This window comes from Choristoneura fumiferana, chromosome 5 (genome assembly GCF_025370935.1).
Source record: "Choristoneura fumiferana chromosome 5, NRCan_CFum_1, whole genome shotgun sequence".
NCBI lineage: Eukaryota > Metazoa > Arthropoda > Insecta > Lepidoptera > Tortricidae > Choristoneura > Choristoneura fumiferana.
This window is the reverse complement of record NC_133476.1, coordinates 7929436-7947667: the sequence shown is the minus strand read 5'-3', so window position 1 is coordinate 7947667 and position 18232 is coordinate 7929436. Positions and strand designations below refer to the sequence as shown.

The 18232-nt window shown below is 37.0% G+C and overlaps 1 protein-coding gene across 1 annotated transcript; it reads left to right on the top strand.

The window, feature by feature from the left end:
- The first annotated feature begins 100 nt into the window (after positions 1-100).
- On the top strand, positions 101-6398 carry LOC141427791 (multiple inositol polyphosphate phosphatase 1-like). Its single transcript, XM_074087380.1, has 9 exons — positions 101-374; positions 452-586; positions 1638-1813; positions 2617-2742; positions 3324-3474; positions 3580-3680; positions 4005-4114; positions 4503-4688; positions 5087-6398. The coding sequence occupies exons 1-9, from the start codon at positions 215-217 to the stop codon at positions 5256-5258; spliced, it is 1317 nt and encodes a 438-aa protein (XP_073943481.1). The 5' UTR covers positions 101-214; the 3' UTR covers positions 5259-6398.
- The last annotated feature ends 11834 nt before the right edge of the window (positions 6399-18232 follow it).

The window sequence follows — 18232 nt, the reverse complement described above, 5'->3', positions numbered from 1 at the left end:
TGTCCTCTACCCTACCCCATTTGCAAACTTTATTAAAAAAAACGAAAATTATAAAGAAATAATATCAATGGCAACACCTTTTGCCTGCGTCAATGTCAATTCCACATCAGTCAAATCAAAAACACTATTTTTTTGTACTCAAAATGTAAATAAATGTTTATAAATGATTATAATTATTTTATTAAATAAAAACTAGTGCAACATCACCAAAAATATGATCAACTGTTACTTACTTATTTTCACTGTAACTCTGTTGCATATTTTGCAAAACGTAGATGCTGCATTCAAGCCTGAAGATATTCGCAACCATTTGGGTACCAAAACTCCCTACAGATTTAAATACAATAAGAATGATTCCAAGATAAAATTTCCAGGTAAGAATGTCAACGAAATTGTATTTACATACAATATTTGCAAGTTTTATTATTCATTATCTGATTTACTATTCCAGGATGTAAAGACACTAAAATATGGATGGTGATACGCCATGGAACAAGATTACCAAGCGCCAAAGATATAGAGCAAATGCACTCAATTCTAAAGCCACTTTCATTTAAAGTTTTGCTGGGGCATAAATATGGAAAAGGTTGGTAAAAGAAATACAAGCAAGTCAAGCCAGTCAAGGCAGGCAGTCAGTGTGCAAGGTCCGCCCGGATTGCTACCACCATCTTGCTTGCTAATCCTGCACTGCTTGCACTGATGTGTTTCGGCGTGGAGAGTAAGACAGCCAGTGAAATTACTGGCACTAGAGGTATCCCATCTTAGGCCTCTAGGTTGGTAACGCATCTGCAATACCCCTGTTGTTGCAGATGTTTATGGGCGGTGGTGATCTCTTACCATCAGGAGACCCACTTGCTCGTTTGCCATCTATTCTAATAAAAAATAAATTTCTTTAATTACCACATTAGTTTTTTCAAGTTTCTAAATGTTAGCATTCAGAAGTTTTTCCCAGGATTGGTTATCATTGAACTATAAAGTAGGTAAAAAACTGAATTTTATAGACCAAAAAGTGAGTTGAAGTTGCTAGTGGTCTTACCCTCTATTTCACCATCCATTGATTAAATTTATCTGATGGATAAATGTGAAGCCGTCTCTGTTTGTTTTGTTTGAATAGACGGAGACGGCATCACATTTATCTGTCAAATAAAATTAATCAACGGGTGTATTGTATATAATCAAAGAATGGGTGGTGAAACAGCCCCTTAGAATGCTAAGATTTGATATAGTCAACTGCACTGAAGTAGTGCCTAAAATCGTATTTCTTTTTTTTTTTTATCTTGAATCGTATTTCATTTGATACAAATATGAGCAAGAGAGTACCTACTACAATTCTGGGTTCTACTTTTGTACTGTTTACTATACAAATTTAAATCATATCTACTTTGTAGTAATTATTAGTTCAGAATTTACTTATTATTTTAATAATTATTTATTATTTTATGAATGCAACCTGCAAAGCAAAAGGTAAAAGCCTTTGACTGATATCCCCTCTCTGGGGTAGGGACAGTACTGGTTCAATTAATTACTTATCAAATATATATCTCAAATATATTTGAAATTGTCCATGATGATAATTGCCAAGAGTTTTTAGTGCATTCTGATGTGCATTAAATAGAGTTATTTATTGTTAAATACAGGTCAATTAACCACAGAGCAGTTAGAAGGACTCAAGGACTGGTCTTGTAATCTGGATCCACAGAATGAAAAGAATCTTGTACCGGAAGGTGGTACTGAGATGGTGCACCTTGCCAAGAGAATGCAGAGTAGATTTCCTAATATAATGAAGCGTAAATACAATAAAGATGCATATTTGGTAAGTTCTAACTTCAACCCTTTTTGTTCAGTTTTTTTGTAAAGTAGCTAGTACAATTATGGTGATTACATGTCCTACCTTAAATTGTTTCTTTCATTAACATTGAGAATGTACACACAGTAATACTACAGTTTTGCTGTCAAACAGTTCTAAAACCAATGTACTTGCATAGAGCAATTAGAGCATCATGCTTAGTTTGGGCACTCCAATACTAAAGGAAGGCATGACCATGTAATTTGCAAGCAAACTTTACGAGAATTGGAACTAGATTTTATTAAAAAAATATGCTAAGATTGTACATGTATCTAATGAAATAGGTATATTACAAAATTAAGTTTTATAATAGAAAACTAAAACCATCACTACAACAAACACAGAAGCTAGATTTGTATACTTACTTGTTTTCTTCCATATAATTTTGACCATTATCTAGTTGTATTTAATCAATGTTTTAAAATAAACAAAATAGTAACCCCCTGTTTCACCATCCATTGATTAAATTTATCTGACGGATAAATGTGATACCGTCTCTGTTTGTTTTGTTCGAATAGATGGTGTCACATTTATCTGTTACTGTTTATTGAGTCATTTCGGGTGCAAAGGCTGTCCATAGCTATTCAACATGGAAATGCCGCGAGCGTTATGGGCACTTTTGCGCCGGGAATGGCAAGGGGCGAGTTATTTGACTAGATTATTTTTATAATAATTAGTGATGTAGTTAAATTTTATGTAAATTAATATGTGGTTTATACTTGTACTTTTAAAATTTGTTTATTATTAATTTCAAACAATATTGTTTTCAGATCCGTTATACACCTACAGAGAGGGCGCAAGAAAGTGCTAGACACTTCACAATTGGCCTGTTTGATGAGAAAATAGCACAAAATGTTTCTATGACAAAATCATCTAAAGGAGACCCTGTTCTCAGAGTATGTTTATTGCAGTTTTATTAATTTTAATATTATTTTTCTCTTCTTTCCTTTTAAATACACACAGCTACTAAGTACTCCATATTTAAAAGCATGATTAAAAAAACAAATTCTAGGATCTCCATCATGGTAATATTATGAACGAAAAAAAATATATTGGGAATGTGCTTGTATTATAATCTCAGAAAACAGATTTCATTCCTTTATTCAATTGTTCACGTTAGCAAAAGCTGTGGGTAAACTGGATGCTGTTTTGCATTACTGTGTCAACCCACTGTCATTTGGCAATACAATCTCAACTGTTAAAATTCTTTTCTGAGAGTTGACATTGTATTGCAGAATTAATCAGGGTTAACACACTTGCAAAACAGCATCCAACTAAACGCTAGTTAATAATAAAATTCAATCCAGGGAGTGAAATAGCTATCTAATCAAAATAAAGTTTAATTACAATTAAAAATAATGTGACTTTTGCATGACACCTTTTAGTTATTTGGAAATCTGGTATGAAACTCCGGTCCAACAAAGCATGTACTTTACTCCCCACTATAAGCTTTCTTTACTAAGTTGCAATTTTCCAGTTTTACAAATATTGTGACAAGTGGCTAAAGCAAGTAAAGAAAAATCCACACACTTATATAGAGCAAGAGAAAATGCGCCAAAGCACGCTCATGAAAAAGACTCTGGAGTCAATTTCACAAAGATTGGGTCTAAACGAAACTATTAGTTTAGGTTCGTAATAATTTAGTCAGCCTGGCTTTATGGTTTTGCTATCTAATCCCTTTAAGTTTTTAATAAAATAAAGAAAATTTCAAATGTTCATTATGCCTGTTTCAGTTGAAGCAAATTTAATATACAAGGCCTGTGCCTTTGAAACAGCTTGGTCGAAGCATTACATTGCGCCATGGTGTGCTGCATTAGATAAAGAGATTATAAAGGTGAGTACTGTACAAAATATACCTTTGCATTTTTCCCACATACCTACTGGCCAGTCTAAATTTCTATCAGGTATGTTTTTCAGTGTTCGCAGTTACTGTTCGTATACAGTAGATTTTATCTCCTTTATTATTTAATCGTAAAGACATTTTGAATTTACTTTTTCACATTAGTAAAAGTATAAGTGTTTTAATTTCTGGTTTCGGATATGATCGAGTTCCTCGAGTTCCAATCTACGTAACCGACGCTCCATGATGCCTGAAACTTAATTAGTTGCTTGTAAATTTATAGAGATTGCCTCTGTATAACACATACGTATTTTACAGGTTCTCGAGTATTATCACGATTTGAAACATTATTGGATAGATGGTTATGGGAGTGAATTAACTTATCGGACAGCTTGCTCGTCCGTCAAGAACATGTTTGAGAATTTAACGTAAGATATAATTTATTTATGATTAAGTACAGTCAACGTCATAAATAAGTGATCACTTTAGGACCTTGTCACTTTAACGTCATGTTTGAAAAGCCATACGAAATTGTGTAACGACTGAAAGCGACAAGGTACAGAAATGATCACTTATTTATAACGTACCTATAAAATAATGACACGCGCTGTTATTTCACTTTCAGTTTGAAAAATAAATAAAATAGCGTGTAGCTAAGTTTTTTAAACAATTAATCATTTGGGAAACATATTTTTGGATTTAAATTACAAATGTAAATAAAAATAATTACTTTCCAAATTGCTGTAAGATTAGTAATAAAATCACGAAAGATATAATCAGATAACATGGCTCTAGATTTTACAAACTATGTTTCAGATCTAAGTCGGCGCCTAACGCAACATTCCTGTTCGCTCATTCCGGCACTCTACTGAAAATCCTCGCGCATATGAATCTGTTCAAACCAAAATCTCCTTTGAGAGGAGACTCTATTCCGAAAGACAATGTTTGGAGGATGTCAGACATTGATTGCTTCGCGTCCAATTTGGCTTTTGTATTGTTTGAGTAAGTCTTCTTTATTAATAACCGAGCTAAGAATGCAGTGATATCCAAAAGTGAGCAATTTAATGTGGTTAATTTGACCAATGTTGATTAGCATCAACGCAGCCGCGCTAAGCGGGAAAGCGAACTGTTGATATTTTGCATTTTTCGCTTTTATTTTTAGTATGACTTGAAAGGTCATAAAATTTAAAAACTTGTGATTCTACTAACTTGCTTAGTTTTGCCAAGATGACAAACAGTCGCAGTTCATAATAGCAGTAAAACAAAATTTCCTTCAATGTCTAGCACAGCACTGTATGGATCATATAGCCATATGATAGCGTAATTTTAAGCTTTACCAAGCATACCATTTATTTTTGTCAAAACTTGTATTGACCAATTTTTATTATAATTTATAACAGATGCAAGGACGGCGACCATCTTCTAACTTTGCATCAGGAGCGCATCGTCAAACTGCCGATGTGTGACAAGGAGCTTTGTCCACTGGATCTCCTCACACATAGTTTCCAAGACACCATACATAACTGTGACCATTCCAGTATTTGCAACACCAGCAGAAATGATGAGCTGTAAAATAAAATTACGTGTAAATGAGTAATGACATTGCTGGGACGAACAGCCTACGTTTCGTGATGTCGCGTTCGGATTTACAGTTTTGATATTCCATTTTATTATACTTAAGAAAAAACAAGAAAGCAAGTAACGTGATAATGTTTAGAAAAGATGGGCATGTTTTTAGGCTTAGCAAGCACTGCGAAACACGAGCGGTTTTGACGTCAAATCTTGTAAGTTCAATTCGACCAACTTCCAGTAAGCAGTCGGATTGACTTAAAATTTTGCATACTTATATAAATTGCGTAACAATACAATAATCTGGTAGTGGCATTCTGGTAGTTCGGCCAGGATCGTCTCCGCAGGACGGAGCTGCGCAGAACGGTTAATGGCATCGACTTGAAATTTGGTTTGAAAATGTAGTTTGGGTGACAATGCAAGTAAAGTCGACAAAAAGTACAGTCAGCAAAAAAAGATTGTATTAAAAAATGACCTTTTTACCAAAAACTTATATTTAACGATAGTCTGAAGAAGGACGGCGCGCTAAAACGGCTCGTTGTTTAATTACAGTGCGAGTTAAGTCTCAAAGTCATACCGAAAACATTCATTTAAAAATTATGTTGATGCATTTACAAATTTGAGAGAAATTTCTGCTTCCGAATTTGGTAACTAGACAATCGGCTTATGAAGGTCAGACATGACAGTATTGCATCTCAGTATTAAAAAAGTGTCCCATGCTACAATTCAGTCGCCTTATAGTAAATATTACTTCTTTCCTTTACAGAAGTAAGTAGTAACAGTTACCACAGTTTGATTGAATTGTTTGTATGGGATCCCAGTCGTATCTTAGTAGTTAGATGTTTATCATAGCTGATGGAATTTTTCGGAGCAAAAGTAGGTAAAACTCGACAAATTAGCTTAATTACTTCTAAAACGGCATTAATGCTTGGTTTATGTTAAAGAAGATACATTTAAGTGCCTAATTATGAAGCAAAACGTACCTCAATTATGTAGGTGGGAGCCCCGGCCCGCAGTTACAGTGATTTATACTTGCCGACCTCTGGTCGGTAGCTAGTGCTTTAATTTTTACCGACAGTGAACTGTTGCTAAGCTTTTGATAGATTTGCATAAAAGTGTTTAATAAAATAATATGAAAACTAATGTTTTTCTTATTTCCCTCTTTTCTTGTGGTCCAATTGTAAATATCCTCCGAACAACACAAAACCATGTCCCAAATCCTTAACGGTGCGGCTTTGTGTAGGTATGATTGGAAAGTATAGGACGTGATGTTAGCGCAACCATAAACTTTCGCTCTATTCGGATGCTTAAATACACCGGGTGGGTTCTTTATACAGTCTTGTTTAAGTAGACAGATCAGTTAGGCAAGTAGACCCTTATGTAGACATTTAGAGCTAAGTATTCGTTCATGTGATTCCCTACACCCATTGTTCACTGATTTTACTTACCTACATCGTAATAATGTAAACTAAGTACCTGTCTAGAAAATTGGAAGTACATAGGTTATTGCGAAGTACCTACCTACGTACTCGGGTAGGCACGTAGATGAGTACGTAGGTACTAAGATAGCTGAGCTCTTATGGAATTTAGTCGCAGACTTTCAAGGACCAATCTTCTGCTACTTAGGTAACGTCTCTAATTAAAAGCTCCTCAACTATTAGGATACCTACGTAGGTACTCGCTGGAACTTTCCAACTTATAGGTATGCCATTTACCTACACCTTCCATAATCAGCGCTGGCTCTAGCTCTTGATCATGATCAAGGTAGAGCGAGATTGTCTACATCGCTTCCTAGCCTTTCAAAGGCGCCATCAAAATTTTATTTGCATTGGAAACTGGAAAATGGCGTCCCTTGTCATCTGGCGCCTATTAGAGCGACCTCCTCTTGCTCTGGGTATACCCCAGGCCCGGCGCTGTCTCGTAAGGGTTACAGACTTACTTACAGACCATAAGAAGATCTGAAGCCTTTATGGTACAGTCGAACTAACTGGTTGATTTGCCGGTGTGGAACCTTTTCTTAATCAATTTCACAATGACTTCCTTGACAAAAGTATGGGACGTCAACATGACATTAGTAGTAGGTAGGTACAAAGGTTCCACCCTGGTAGGTAGGTAGATAATTCAATTTGTTCGAATGTACGAGTAGGTATGTACTACGGCTAGTGGTAACTTAGTGGTAAGGTCAAGTTGGTAAGGTACCATCAGCCCAATATGTGGTCTACCACCCTAAAGTTGATAATCGTTTGCATGTCACAAAAAAATAATGCCACTAGACGTGTCTGTCGACTTGAAAGTTCGACTTTAGCGGCATATTCATTTAAATAAAATAAACAAATAAATAAATTCACACCAATTGAACTAGTCCCAAAGTAAGCTTAGCAAAGCTTGATAGGAACTTGTTTAAAAATTGATATAATTATATAGGTCAAATAATTTCCAGTTTTTAAATATTTGCGCGTTGCATGGGACTGAACTTTGATGGATACATACTTAGTATATTTACTTAATTTTAAATGTTTAAACGAATGCTTGTTACTTATTAACTCGCCTATCACGTAAAACTTATCAAAACTTTCTCTCCAGATTTTCCTGGGTACGAAAAGACATAAAAAAGTAGCGCTTATTCCCTCGAATCGTAAAGAAGGATTTTGTTGGCGAGCCTGAATAGTGGCCTTGTTAACGACCACAGTTAAGTAGAAGCCCTAGCACACTCCTTTCACGTCGACATAAAGCATTACATCCCCTTATAACTTCTAACTACGGGAGCATGTGTGAGACGGAGAATGGTTAATGTCAGAGATAAACGTTGCGTGCTAGAGCAACAGATGGTAGAGTCTAATAACACCGGGTCGAGTGTTGCCCGATTAGCGCCAAGCGCGGCGATTAGCTGCTTAGAAAATAGATACAAATAAGATTCACATGAACAATAGTAGATACCCAAACACACCTACCTATACATAACCTAAGTAACTACAGATAGCAGTGCCGCTGCCGCTATTTGTAGCGCTGCAGTCATGTTCTGCAGTGTCCAGTGTCCTGTCCATGTACCGAACTGTTGATTCAAGTACAATGTTTATACTAGGTATGAATTTAATTTGGTAGGGTTTAACTGCGTTTTACAATATTTTTTAGTTTAAATCAAGTATATTTCTGGTTCGGGCCACAGCCGAAAATCAACGATGTGGTTCGGTAGGCAGCATGGCATCATTAAGCTAACAAACAGCTCTTTCGGCTTTAGTATATATTTTTGGTTTCTTATTTTGTTCAGACGGCCTGAACAAAATAATAAAAAAAAAAAAAAAAAAATTATAACAAAAAATTTAACCGACTACAAAAAACCATGAAAATGATTTTCTACCAGTCTGAAGTCAGTGCCTCAGCACGAGCCAGTAGGAGTGGAATATAGTCGTCTACCTCACCTCACCTACGCACTAAATTATTGGGTTTCAATCACTCCTGCTGGCTCGTGCTGAGGTACCGACTTCAGACTGGTAGACAATTATTTTCATGTTTTTTGTAGTCGGTTCAGTTTTTTGTTATAAAGTTTTTTTTATCGCTTTTTAGTGTCAATAATCTAAGATGTCAACTGCTTGTCACCTTTTAGTGAAGATTGCTTTTTCCGATGCAGAGACGTTCATTATTGAGGAGTCCTGGTGCTTCACCACCCATTCCATTTCACCATAATTATGCATTACGAGGAGCATAAATTGCTTAGCACCTGTGTTAAAGTAATTGAAATTCAATTCGTGAAATACTTGTTATTGAATAGTAACTCCGATGGTCAACTGTGGTCTTCATCATCAGTTCGACTTCACCAAATGATGATTTTCAAAAGCAAATGCACGAGTTACTACTAAATATATCGAAATTACCATAGGTGTCCATACAATATTTGAAGAGTTCCCTCGATTTCCTTAGGATCCAATCATCTGATCCTGATTTGGTGCTTATGGGACCTAATTGAAAACATTCCTGGACGAACGAAAAAAAATATTTTCAAATCGGTTCATAAATGACGGAGTTCTGAGGTAACAAACATTAAAAAAAATAACCGAATTGATAACCTCCTCCTTTTTTTGAAGTCGGTTAATTAGAGAATAAAATATATATTTAAGGGGACCGCTTTTTGCTTGATATTAATAACGGCAACAGGTAGACGTTTGAAATATTCACAGAATATTTAGTTGTACAATCAATTGAAAAATAAATAATGACTTACAACTTGATTTTTTGCCGTTTTTTTGCTAAAGTCTAATGTTGTATTTCTAATTAGATAATGGTACGGAACCCTTCGTACGTGAGTCCGACTCGCACTAGCCCAGTTTTTTCTAGACGCGGCGCATGTTCAAATCACGCCATTTATAAAAAAAATAAAAAAGGTTCAAATCATTTAATGGTGCAATGACGCATTTATCGATGTGATAATTTTATTGTATTTATAAATGTGTCTTCCGTATTTTAGTGGATAAATGTCTTCTTTCTTTTTTTTCTTTTTAATCCCTACCTAATACTCGTGAACTAGCTAGTTGATGTGTTATCCAAAGTAGGTAGGTACCTGTTTTTTGAGTCCGAGCAGTTGTTTGCGCGCCAAAAATTCTCCATGACTTGGGCGCATGGCCTCCGAAATAGCGCTAAGTCTTAATACATCCTAGACCTACTCGTACACGGCTACTTTGTATCTCGCAATCTTGTCAGGTTAAGGGTGCCATAAATAATTCGCTTTATTACGTAATATAATCGCTGTAACTGCGGAAAAATTACGGTCACATAAATTACCTTTTCGGGGTTTGCATGTGTTAATCGCTTACATCGCTTTTCATTACCAGGGAAAGGATGAACTAAAATGCAGTCATCATCATCATCATCATCAGCCTATGTTCGTCCACTGCTGGACATAGGCCTCTCCCATGGCACGCCACTGAGCACGATCCTCGGCCACTCTCATCCAGCTCTTGCCAGCCGCCCTGCGAAGATCATCGCTCCACCGAGTCTGAGGACGTCCTACGCTACGTTTGCCGATCCGTGGTCTCCACTCAAGAACTCGTCTACCCCAACGGTTATTAGTTCTTCGGGTTATATGGCCGGCCCAGTGCCACTTCAGCGTGCTAATTAATGCAGTCATATAGGGTATGTTTTAATGGTGGTATTTTTTTGCCGTTTTACCTATGTTTAGAATATATGCTGACTTCTAGTACCTACTTCCTTCTGATGAACTAATTTTAACGCTTAGGTAACACTATTTTTAGATCGAATCGACTCCTTCATTAATCAAAATTTATTGTAAATGACTGGGTATCACTCGCAACTTGGAACTTTGCACTTTCTCGACATACAAAGTACAGTCACCAGCATAATATCTGACACGTCCTTCCGGCCTTAGAAATAGAGTCGTATCAGATATTTATGCATGCTTGTTGTGTCAGATATTGGTGCTGGTGACTGTATCTAGGTATCTGGCCTACTTGGATATCGTTAGGTACTTTCTATTACTGAACCAACATTAGAAGTCTGTTAATAATATATTAATAATTCAAAACAAACAAGCAAACAAAGTTTTGATAGGTACCTCTTTTCACTATATTTAATAAAAAAAATCTTAATCATACCAAAAACTTATATATTAATATTATCTTATAAAAGACTATCACACATTCAACTAAGACGTTTGAGGGTCAAACTCTTCCTAATATTTTATGTACCTACTTAAGTGTTTACCCGCGGCATCGCACACGTAAATCATTAGGTCCAACAGCACTACTTTTAAAAAATTCTCGTGGGAATTCCCGAAAATTAAATAGTTGTTTTCATTGACGTTACATTAAAAACAATCATGGTCAAATTTCACGACTCTAAGCCCAGTGGTTGTTGTTTCGAGATTTTATCCCTATCCCGTGGGAATATCGGAATAAAAAGTAGGCTATGTTGTATTCCAGATGTCCAGCTATCTACATAACAAATGTCATGACTCTAAGCCCAGCGGTTGTTAGTTCAAGATTTTATCCCTATCCCGTGGGACTATCGGGATTAAAAGTATCCTATGTTTAAATCCAGGTTATAAACTTACTTTTTGCCAAATTTCATCCAAATCCGTCCAGCCGTTTCAGCGTGAAGAAGTAACAAACATACTCAGTCACAAACTCACTCACTCACAAACTTTAACATTTATAATATTAGTAGGAATTAGGATTAATTGTGTATTGCTGAAGTTAATATATTGTTATTCTGGATACACGTATACCTACCCCTACCACATGTATTATAGTGCAAGACAGGTCCTATTCATAACTGTTAGCATAAAGATAAAAACTCGTAATTCATTACACATTTTAACATCATAATTTTTAGCTTATTCGGGTCAGGAAATTTTAAATCTTTTGTGAAATTTACATCATAAAAATCTCTCTGAACATTATACCTATGTCTGACACTTTATTTATGACTCGTTAAATTAATACACAACAAAATTGAGACATACCGTTATTATTCTTTAGTGTTCATTGTAAATTTTAGATTTAATAAGTATTCTGAAAACTTATAGGCCTACCTACCTACCTACTATCTAAATATGTATAATGAGTTATTTTATACTTAATACAAATTCCTGTTTGTTTTCGGTCAATATTAATGGGAAAATATAACGTATTTTCCTAATATTAAGACCTATTTACGCTTTATTAAATTCGCCTATCTATTGTATCCGTAGCAAGGCAAGCAATATCCGGCTAGAAGGACCAGAATACAAATTTCCACGCATATATATGTTTATAGGTATTTTATAACTCTTATATTTGTCATGATTTATATATATATATATACTATAATATATAGTTTTTTCTTTTCCCGCAATAATTACGCGTTCGGTTACGTGGGTGCACACTCACCGGGGTTCAGCTGAAAACCAGCGCTGCAGCTCTGGTTTCAGGGCTACGGCATATGCTGAGCTGAGTCCTTTTGGCATCACACTACAGCACAATATCTCTTATTTTCCTCTCTTCTCCTATTTATGTTTTTACTGTGTTTTTGTTGTGATGTAGTGTGTTTTTCTTGTCAATAAATGTTGTGAGTTTGAGTTTGAGTTTGAGTTTGAATATCACAAGCAATTTAAGCGTTTGAAATTTGGATATGACATTAAAATGTGTTACATTATTGTAAGTACTACTACAAAGTTAAGGCTTGTTTGAAGCAAAATTTTAAACATTTGATCCAACATGTTCCGAACCGCTACAAGTTTACTGTAAATTATTATCATATATTCTAGACAATGGGATCGCAGTGAAATGGGCTGTAAAGCGAGACATTGTATGAGTCCAGTATGGGCAAGACTTCAGACCGCAACTTTGTAATTTATGTGTACAAATATTTGTCTATACTTGGATAATAATATATGTACTTAGTTGTACGATCAAGGACTTTTATTCATGAGCCACCATGGAAGCTTTTCAAAAGAAAAGTTATTACGATTTTCTTTGTTAATGAATGCGATGTCACTATGACGTTTACTGTGAAATGGTTCCATGGTGGCTAATAAATTGAAGTCCTTGACCATACCTACTATATAAAACTTGACTTCAAATTTTATCTTCCATTTTAAAATTTCTGATACTGGATGTACCTACCTAAGTAGTAAAATTTGCTTAGACATTTTTTTACGGTGTTGAATTCACGAAGATTAGCGGCACAAGGGCTCAAGTGAGACTTCAGAATAACTGAACTTTATTCGCTAGCTTGAATAATCAACAAGTTTAAAAATGTGTTGCCGTCGCTGGTTTTTGTTTAGAGTTGTAAGTTGTGGCTGAGACGTGGAAGTTTTATTGAAGCACATTGTTCGTACAAAGTTTACGCGATACCTCAGCTGAGATACGTGTAAAATAACATTGTTGCAACAAGAATATGGTTAATGCTATTCGTTTGGACCGTTTCTTGGGGTATTTTGTCTGTGAATTTTCTGAACTCAAACACTGTAATAGTACATTACTGTAGAGGCCATGAAGTAAGGGATTGATGGACGAGTTCGGGGTAGACGGCCGAGTCGTAGACGAGGCCGGATAAAACGAGTCCAGCAATCCCTGTTCTGGCCGAGGCTTGTATAGTGCTTTTCTCAAACAATGTGAGGAAATATTTCATCCATCCATCCATCCGTCCGTCCGTCCGTCCCATCCATCCGTCCATTCATCCGTCCATCCATCCGTCCATCCGTCCGTCCATCCATCCGTCCGTCCGTCCATCCATCTGTCCGTCCGTCCGTCCATCCATCCGTCCGTCCATCCATCCGTCCGTCCATCCATCCGTCCGTCCGTCCATCCATCCGTCCGTCCATCCATCCGTCCGTCCGTCCATCCGTCCGTCCGTCCATCCATCCGTCCGTCCATCCATCCGTCAGTCTATCCATCCGTTCGTCCGTCCATCCATCCGTCCGTCCATCCATCCGTCCGTCCATCCATCCGTCCGTCCATCCATCCGTCCGTCCATCCATCCGTCCGTCCATCCGTCAGTCCATCCGTCCGTCCATCCATCCGTCCATCCATCCATCCATCCATCCGTCCATCCATCCATCCATCCATCCATCCGTCCGTCCGTCCATCCATCCGTCCGTCCATCCATTCGTCCGTCCGCCCATCCGTCCGTCCATCCATCCGTCCGTCCATCCGTCCGTCCATCCATCCGTCCGTCCATCCATCCATCCGTCCATCCATCCATCCGTCCATCCATCCGTCCATCCATCCATCCGTCCGTCCGTCCGTCCGTCCGTCCGTCCATCCATCCATCCGTCCGTCCGTCCGTCCGTCCATCCATCCATCCATCCATCAGTCCGTCCATCCATCCGTCCGTCCATCCATCCGTCCGTCCATCCATCCGTCCGTCCATCCATCCGTCCGTCCGTCCATCCATCCGTCCGTCCATCCATCCGTCCGTCCATCCATCCGTCCGTCCATCCATCCGTCCGTCCATCCATCCGTCCGTCCATCCATCCATCCGTCCGTCCATCCGTCCGTCCATCCATCCGTCCGTCCGTCCATCCATCCATCCGTCCATCCATCCATCCATCCATCCATCCATCCATCCATCCATCCATCCATATATCACATCGCATCGCATCGCAGTATCGCAAATGCTTACAGAGTAGTGGTGGTTGGCTGTTCGTAATTTTTCCTTTATCAGTTTAATGTTAATAAGCAAATTAAAAAGTTAGAGCAGCGGACAATAAATGGATTTTCATACATACTTCATGGCCTAGGCCAAGAAGTTATGTAGGGAGGTGGTCGGGAGCCATAAATGAGAAACTTCATGTCTCCATTTCGTGACATTAACGCATACATTTCCGAGCATGTTTGAGAAAAGTTTCTTAGAAACAACAACAACACAACATTATTAAACATAATATTATTTAAGATTGGTTTTTTGGAATCTTTTTGTATTTTTTTTATTTCGATTCCAAATTTTTACTTTTACGGTCATCCCGTAAAACCTAAATTGAAAAAACAAACTGAAATATAGATGCACAGAAAAACCAGAAAAATAAGACCAGCACTGGGAATCGAACCCAGGTCCTCGGCATTCCGTGCCACAGCTGTTTCAGTTTGTATTTTCATTTTATAACATTATTTCTTTTTACGTTTGCTCAATGAAATCTAAGAATTAATGAAACGAAAAAAATATGAGTGCTAATTAAAAAAAAAATTATATCTGTAAAATGCTGGAAGAGAGACGTTAAATTCAAAATGAACTTACCTACCGATGAAAGAGTTTCCTTACGTCGCGTTTGGTAATAATGCAAGCATTAGATAAGGGCGTAATAAATAATAGTCATTTAAAACAAAGCCATATTACCTACTTATCGCTGTTAATCTAAGCTTCGTAATTATTAGAAAGTTGTTACTAGGCTTAAATCGCTAGGTAAAAGGTTACAATATAATTCAGCTAACAGTCTAAATTAAATTCGCTATAAGCTATAGTATAGTCACCAGCACCAATATCTGACACAACAAGCGTGCATAAATATCTGATACGATCCTATTTCTAGGGCCAGAAGGAAGTGTCAGATATTTTTGCACGCTCCGCTGTGGCAGATATTAATGCCGGTGACTGTACCTAACTAAATTCAAGAGTTATGAAGAGCTTAAAGTCAAAGAAGCATATTTGACTTTTACAACAAAACAACTAAGACCAAACATCAATTAAGTAGACATGTGTGAATCTTGCAATCTCTTCACACTTGATCTCCGAATTTTGATTATGTTAGTAAGTAAAGTCAATAGACAATTTTACTGTTTACAAGCTTTTCTTTAACTTGCTCTGTTTATTTATTTATTTGTTTGTTTATTTGGGCCAAATCTTGGAAGCTAAATTTGACCCACTTCCAGCGGTCCGATTGACTTGAAATTTGGCATACTTATGTAAATCTGGTGACAATATAATAATGTGGTAGTGAAATCCTGGTAGACCGGCCAGGATCGTCTCCGCAGAACGGAACTCTTTAACTGTTAATGGCATCGACTTGAAATTTGATACGGAAATGTAACTTGAATGAAAATGCGAGAACAGTCAGCAAAACGTACAGTCAGAAAAAAAGCTTTTAATAAAAAATAATTCATGTTTATTAACGGCTTTTAGAGAAAATAAAAGTCTATAACGAATAATTATTGGAGTTGACACATTAACTTATAATTAAGAAGAGTTCTATCAGACCACATTTTAATTTTCATTCAATTTTTATGGAATAATCGAGAAAAACTAACAAAAATGCAACGTTGCCAGCTCTGCAGGTATAAAAGCTCTAAAAGCAAAAACAAACAGCATTAAAAACTTACTCATTAATGTTCTTATTTTTCAATTCGACTCATGCATAAGGACCCAATAACTTGTGCTATTATTTATTTTGTGCCCAATATCAGTTTGGGACATATATTTTTTATGTAGGCAAATACGTATTCTGATTTGTATGCTACCCACCATGGGCACAGTGCCACGGCCGGTGAGGACCCAGATAACCCAAATCCTGCAGAATTACGACGTGCATTTGTAAATAAAACATTCACATTTGAAATTTATTTTTGGTTCTTAGCTTATTTGTATTTGGAAATATTATGTGAGCCAGTGTTTGTGTAATGCAAATTTTGGGTTAGTTGGATTGGAAATTGTGCTTATTTCTAACTTCTTTGATGTTAACTAATCAACAACCTAGGACTCTTCAAGGTTAGGGTGAATAGGCTGTTACTGAACCAGTGAGATACACCTTTGGCCTCTTCTGCAGTTTTCATCAGGTGAGGTAGGGATCAATTACGGGTCAGTAGTAGAATCACCTGACCAGAAAATCAATCCACATAGCACAGGTATGTTGGTATGTACAGTCAAGTAAACTGAGTCACGTACCAGGATGGAACATATTCATAATCAATTTTGCTATGATTTCTTTGGTAAATGTATGGGATGTCAACATGACATTAGTAGCACAAAGGTTCCACCTTGGTCAGTGATTCAGTTTCCTTGACTGTAGGTACTTAACTAAGTAGGCTGCGGATCTTTTTAGATATGGTTAATATGTAGATACTAAATCGATGCTTCCAAGCACCGCAACCCTAAGTGAAAATTTCAATACGCACAACACAATATCCTATCTAAAATATAAATTACTGAATAGATATATAACAGGACCTTAGACCCCTACATTACGCAAGAAAGTTTTTTCCGAGTTAGGAATAATGCCTTAATAAAATCTCCCCTAGGCACAATCGCAATAAATAAACCTTTATCGAGACACTATCGGCAAAATGTGATGCAACGGTACCTAGTGAGTGTACCTAGAAGAAGGTGACCTACAGTATTAGGTACACAATGTCGTTGGACATGTTTTTCACACGTATCAGTTCATAGAAACTACAAAAGATTGTTAAATTTGACGCAAAAAATAATCAGCAATGTAGAGGTAGAACGCTTGTGACAAGTCGTTATGTATGTACAAGTAGGTACTCCGCTTCACCGTTCGCAGGCAAACTGGCAGGGGACAATAGATAAGTAATGGAAAACTTTCCAAAGAGCTTTGATGTTTAACGGGCGTGTTTCTCTTACAAGTCATTGACTTTAATGACGGCTGGGGAATTTCATTAGAGAATGAGGCGAAACGCAGCTGTAGGTACGCCCCCGTCTCCCTACAGATATTATTTAATTCAAGGAAAATTTTCACAAAATTTATATGTTAAGGCCCTTGCTATAATTTACCTAGTACTTTAGCATAATTTCATTCCGAGTCCGCCCTAGAATCTACTAAAGTAGTGTTTAAGTATGTTCGAACTTTGCAGCATTACCTAAGCCCCTAAAGGTTCAATTTATAACAGCTACGGAGCCTAATAAGCATATTTTATTTAGGACCGCAAATTTAACTATTGCAATCATTATCATTACACTTCTTTTTAACCGACTTTAAAAAAAGGGGAGGCGGTACGGTAGCCAAACATAAACGTGTAACTACTTACTCTGAGATACTAGCAATATCTAATGGTACATAGGTACTGTTATATAATAGATTGATTGTTCGTAAGGATATAAAGAGTGAGTAGAAAAATGCTTAGGTTAGGTTAGGAAATTGATGAACCTCGATTCCGGAGTTAGTTTTAGTGTTTTTTTGGAGACGGTTTTATTTTTTTCATCACACTTGCTCGTAAACAGTGTCGTAACATGCAGGCTACTTTGGTTGCAACCCCCCCAAATAAAACCCTCAACCTTAATGTGCTTCTCATGAAACCCGTGGTCGGTAAATGAGTCATTGCCCCGTACTAATTTTCATGTCATGAAGCCCAAGGTCGGTAAATAAGTTTGTTATGGTGCGCTGCTGCTCCGTGCGCGCGCTGCACACGCACGCCATGCACATGCTGCAGAGCGCTGCCAAGAGCGCAGCCAGCGGTATCGGCAATTTTTGAAAAAATATTAGTTTTTCTTATACAAATGTACAATTTTACTCGCAAATGTGATGAAAAACATTG